General features: G+C 45.2%; 1 protein-coding gene across 1 annotated transcript; it reads left to right on the forward strand.

The window, feature by feature from the left end:
* On the forward strand, window positions 2,011–4,301 carry LOC8084874 (cytochrome P450 CYP72A219). The gene is made up of 5 exons (XM_002455956.2): window positions 2,011–2,388; window positions 2,502–2,722; window positions 2,841–3,085; window positions 3,178–3,562; window positions 3,669–4,301. The coding sequence occupies exons 1-5, from the start codon at window positions 2,100–2,102 to the stop codon at window positions 4,101–4,103; spliced, it is 1,575 nt and encodes a 524-aa protein (XP_002456001.1). The 5' UTR covers window positions 2,011–2,099; the 3' UTR covers window positions 4,104–4,301.

Here is a 6,154-nt window from a genome sequence, read left to right on the forward strand (position 1 = left end):
AAGTTTGACCAAATATATAGGTAACAATGCTAATATTGATGGCACTAAATAAATATATACATTATATAAAAATATTTTTCTGTCGAATCTAATGGTACCTATTTAGTACGATAAATATTAGTAATTTTTATATAAATTTAAACAAATTTAACATACTTCAACATAGGCCTTGTTTAGTTCCCAAAAAATTTTGCAAAATTTTCAGATTCTCCGTCACATCGAATCTTTAAACACATGCATGAAGTACTAAATATAGACAAAAATAAAAACTAATTGCACAGTTTGGTCGAAATTGACGAGACGAATCTTTTAAGCCTAGTTAGTCCATGATTGGACAATATTTATCAAATACAAACGAAAAAGCTACAGTGTCAATTTTGCAAAATATTTTGGAACTAAACAAGGCCATAGTATTGTTCTGTAATAGCATTCTTTTTGGGACATAATTGACAAGACAAATTTGTGCTGCTCTAGTTTATTTAAAAAGAAATGTAAAGGGACAGAAACATTCTAGAACAGGTGTTTTTCTAAGAAACTTTTACACCCTAACCTGACAAGCGAGTCCATAATAGAGGTATATGTGGTAATGTTTAGGTGACAGTACTACTGCAGAAATAGGCAATTACCGGACTAAAATCGGCTTCCACACTGCCAGATTTTGATCCAATGGTGGGCAGTTGATAGTGATGTTCATGGCGTTTCAATATCGGTTGCTCACATGGTAGCGGTGCTCATCAAATTAGAGAGGGAGATATTCAAAACATCATAGATTAATCATCACATTACAAATCTATTCATTAAATTACAGAGATTCAACACTGAGAGAGAGAGAGAGAGAGAGATACTGAACATCATGTGCCAGCCGGGGAGGCGGCCCTTGCCTGGCCCTAGGCGCCGCCACCCATGCAGGTCCTCGTGGTTTCATGCATGATCCCTCGCACCATTGTCCATGCGGCCTGAGTGGGAGAGAGGGAGAAGTTCGAGAGAGGAGTGTGAGGGAGGAGAAAGAAGGTCTAGAAACGAGAGTGTTGATCAGACTTTAATTCCCATGAGCGAACTGAACAGCTGAAATCAATTTTATTTTGGTTCCAGCAGGGATCCAAGTCACCACAAGTATACAACCCAGTGACGATTGTATCACCGTTGGGTTGTATTACCTACCAACTGTAATAATTATCTATCATTGTCGGACAATTTTAAACTCACTCTACCACTGCACTGTAAGTTTAAAGTTGTGATTGTCTGTTCTGTAGTTTGGCAAAAGACAACTCCAAAAACTCCCATTTATAGTATTATTAGATTATTAGATTTGATATAGAGGGAATTGGATAGAATACTTCGCAAATGCCAACTCAAACATGGCATGACATGTCAGCTGAGGTCCCTGTTTGGTGTTTGCCTTGAACAGTTGAACCTGAAACTTCTAAACCATGAAGAGGACCAAACTAAAGCACATGGGGATTGGGGAAAAGTAAAGAGGACCAAACTTAGCACACGGGGAAAGTTGAGGGACCAAATACTTCATTTTTGGCACATCATGTTCGGCGCAACGCAAGCACGGAAGAAACCTCTTAGATTTATCCCCCGATTCTTCACTTTTTTGTTCTTGTCATGACTCATGAGTGCTGGCACTTAAAAACGTAAGCGCTTATGGCAGAACATGTCAGCAGCACAGTCATCGCAGATGAAGCTTTGGGCCTTGTTTAGTTTCTAAAAAAATTTGTAAAAAATTTTAGATTTACAGTCACATCGAATCTTACGACGCATACATAAAGTATTAAATATAGAAAAATAATAATAGCTAATTGCATAGTTTGTCTGTAATTTGCGAGACAAATCTTTTAAACTTAGTTGGCCTATAATTAGATAATATTTGTCAAATACAAACAAAATTGTATGGTGTTTATTTTGTAAATATTTTTAGAACTAAACAATGCCTTGGTTGATCCATTCGAAGCGGATACGTCCACTAATCGCTAGGCGCCGCGAAACGCTTCCTATAATAAAGTGTGCCGCCAGAGTGCAGGCAGGTGCACCTGCTTCCTCCTAAACTATCCCGTGGACCCCACCACCCATCGAGCTCTGCAGGCTCCGCCGCCATGGCGATCGTCGCACTGTTACAGCCCTGGAGCTTGCTCGGCTTCCTTGCGGCGCTCATGGCGCTCTGGTGGGCGTGCCGCGTGCTGGAGTCGACCCTGATCGTCCCGCGGCGGCTCGGCCGCGCCCTGCAGTCCCAGGGCCTCCGTGGCAACGCGTACCGCTTCCCCTTCGGCGACCTCAAGGAGCTCGCGCGACTGGCCATGGCTGCTCGGGCCAAGCCCATGCCGCTCTCCCACGACATCACTCCGCGCGTGAATCGCCTCTACTACAACCTCATCAGGGAACATGGTAAGCACGGTCACTGTAATTAAAAATTGCATTCAGGCGACGTTGTTTTGCTATTCAGAGAGCAGAGTCGATGTAAGAAAATGCAACAGAGGCGGTGAAAATATGAGTTGCAGGTAAAATTTCGGTTACCTGGCTCGGTCCGACACCGAGGGTGATCGTGAACGACCCCAAGCTGGTGAGGGAGATCATGGCCAACAAGCTTGGACACTTCCAGAAACGCAAGCACACCGGCATCGTCAGGCAGTTCGCCAACGGGCTGGTGAACCACGAGGGTCAGAAATGGGCTGCGCACCGCAAGATCATCAACCCGGCCTTTCACCTCGAGAAGCTCAAGGTCACTGTTTTCACAAAAAGCATCAGTGATGCCGATCGATGCGACCTTACGGTTTATGCTTGCTCTTCGACGGATTGATCGATTAATTTGTCGTCGGATTGGTTGCTTTGCTCTGCAGAAAATGTTGCCTGCGTTTGCTGCGTGCTCAAACGAGTTGATAACTAGATGGGTGGGCTACGTGGAGTCTGACGGAGCGAAGGAGATAGATGTGTGGCCGGAGTTCCAGAATCTCACCGGCGACGTGATCTCGCGCACGGCCTTCGGCAGCAGTTTCAGCGAGGGGAGGAGGATTTTCGAGATACAGTGCGAGCAAGTTCAAAATCTAGTGAAATTGATGAACTCACTGTACCTCCCGGGTTTCAGGTAAGAACGTACATCTGGCGATATTGCAGTTAGTTATGAAATCGAAACTACAGGTTGTTCAGAGCTCTTGTGGATATGTTAAATTTCTGCAGATTCCTGCCAACACAGCTAAACAGGAGGATAAAGGCAAACGCGCGAGAGCTCCAGACGCTTCTGAGAGGGATCGTCAGCAAGCGGGAGAAAGCCATGAAAGAAGGCCGCGCCAACAACGACGACCTGCTTGGCCTGATGATGGACTCCAACATTGCCGAGACCAAACAGGCCGGGAACTCCAAGCCAATCATGACCATGGACGACATCATCGGGGAGCTGAAGCTCTTCTACTTCGCCGGGATGGACACCACCGCTGTGCTGCTCACGTGGACGATGGTCGTCCTGAGCATCCACCCGGAGTGGCAGCACCGAGCGAGGGAGGAGGTTCAGCGTGCCTTTGGAGACAACCAGCCGGACTTGGACGGCATACAGCAGCTGAAAATCGTCAGTACTCGCTCGCCGGCCTGTGCTCTGCTATGCTCCCACGACTTTTCACGGAAATGGAAATCTGACGCGAACACACGGTCGTTTCTGTCCTTTTGCTTTGCAGGTGACCATGATACTGTACGAGGTTCTCAGGCTGTACCCGCCAGTGGTGCAGCTGGATCGGCAGACGTACACGGAGGTGGAGCTGGGCGGCGTCACGTACCCGCCTGGGGTGCTACTATCGCTGCCGATCGTCTTCATTCACCACGACAAGGATGTGTGGGGAGAGGACGCCGACGAGTTCAGGCCGGAGAGGTTCAAGGACGGCATCTCCAAGGCGTCCAAGGACTCGCCGGCGTTCTTCCCGTTCGGCTGGGGTCCAAGGATCTGCGTGGGGCAGAGCTTCGCGCTGGTCGAGGCCAAGATGGCGCTCACCAGCATCCTGCAGCACTTCTCCTTCGGTCTCTCGCAGTCCTACACTCACGCGCCGTTCCCGGTGTCCACTCTGCAGCCGGAACACGGGGCGCACATCATGCTCAAGAAACTCTCTAGTGTCTAGATTTTTGGCTTACGTCAAGCATGCTACGAACTACCCATCTCAAGTACTTTGAGTCTCCTATTTGATATCTGAACTTATGAAAGTCGTTGAAATTTAGTACATTTAGGACATGTCCGGAAGAGATGGGTTGGTAAAGAACTTTTCAATGGTTTACTTCAAATCAATTTGTACTAAATTTTAAGGATTTTGAGCACAAAACCACTTCTCTGAGCATGCCCCTAATATGGATTATAACTAGAAATTATCACAACTTGTATAGTTCGACAAGTGGTTTGTGTTATGGTTTTACTGCTTCCTCCAATCACAAATATTGAAATATATAAGTGCATCTAAGTTTACTCTTAAGTCATCCTTTTCAAACTCTAGCTACACTACCGGAGAGCCGGCCTTTGCCGTGTGTCCGCCTATTTGCCGTGAGCAGCACGCGGCAAAGGCCGGGTTTGGCATGTACCCAGCCCACGCACACGGCAAACGTCAGGCACACGGTATACCTAGCATTTATCGTGTGTTGCACACGGTAAACACCAGACACACGGTGAACTCAAACCTTTGCACACGGTGAGCGACACACGGTAAAAACAGGCACACGACAAAAGCTAACCCCACGTTAACGCCCACCCTCAGCCGTCAAAGTTTGCCGTTAGGCACACGGCAAAAGCCTGGATATGTCGTGTGCTTGAGGATGGCTCACGGCAAATACAAACTTTACCGTGTGCCATGGGTGCAGCACACGGCAAACAATTTGTCTTTTTTTCAGATTTTACCCTCTATTTTTTTTCTCTACACACTCATCATTTGTAACTCCATACTCAAATTTCATAAAATTTAAAACATGTTTGCTATATTTTTACAATTAATAGCATTTATTTTCATTTTTCCTGTTACCCAACCCTGTCTGAGAACACACATTCGAAACGGAAATGACTTTCGAATGCCGTGGTTAGGAGACACGACGCCGAATGCCTCGATACTTTTCAAACATTCTAATAAATGCTATTTTATTCCATAAATCCTAAAACTTATACATATGTCATGTTATCATACATAGAGGCCATAGAAAAGTTTAGGGAAATTTTGAACAAGTTGTCACGTATGATGTGTAGAAACCGGACAATCTCCGAAGAAGTTTTATAGAGTTATGAGTGAAGGAGCATGAGTTGGAGTAGATTCGACTTTTATATTTGAGTTTGATTTCGAAACTTTTTCTGTAGGCACTACACCATATAGGTTGTGTCGTGTACAAATTCGAGAATTTTTCGGAATCGTTTGCTATTTCTTAATTATTTTCAGCATTTATTAATTTTGAAACGAGAAAATTCGAATTAAAGAAATAGACACATAAAATAATGGTGTAATATGTTTGTAAACATGGAATATACATTGTGAAGTTCATTTGGTATAGAAATTACATAAAAACTTTGATTTATTAAGTATGCTTGTAAAGAAAAAAAGTGTTTTTAAAAACAAAAAAATGGAAACAAAAAAAGTAAAAATGTTCGCCGAGCCGATGTTTGTCGTGTGCCCTTGATCCAGCACACGGCAAACCCCCCTCGGGGGGACTTATCCACATCGCGCCCCACCGCCCCCTGCCGCAAAGTACTGTCCAGAGTGTGGCTCCTCTAGGTTCCTAGAGGTAGAGTCCGGTGATGGTAGCACTCGATCGCCAGCTGGACATCCCCGCTAAGATCCTACGGTATCTTTCGTTCTTACCGAGGCTTCAACAGCTATACATGACCGAGGAGACCGCGAAGCAGATGATGTGGCACAAAAATGGATGTCGATACAATCCTGACAAGATGGTACATCCATCTGATGGTGAAGCATGGACCCATTTCGATGGTATTCATCGGGAGAAAGCTATAGAGGCTCGTAATGTACGTGTTGCGCTCGCAATAGATGGCTTCAATTCCTACGGACTATTGGCTGCCCCGTATACTTGTTGGCCCGTGTTTGTTGTCCCACTCAATCTCTCCCCCCTGACGTCATCTTGCAATGACACATGATCTTCTTGTCGTTGATCTTCATGCTCAGATAAATACTCTTGTTTTCAA

The sequence above is a fragment of the Sorghum bicolor genome, chromosome 3, assembly GCF_000003195.3.
Source record: "Sorghum bicolor cultivar BTx623 chromosome 3, Sorghum_bicolor_NCBIv3, whole genome shotgun sequence".
Classification (NCBI taxonomy): domain Eukaryota; kingdom Viridiplantae; phylum Streptophyta; class Magnoliopsida; order Poales; family Poaceae; genus Sorghum; species Sorghum bicolor.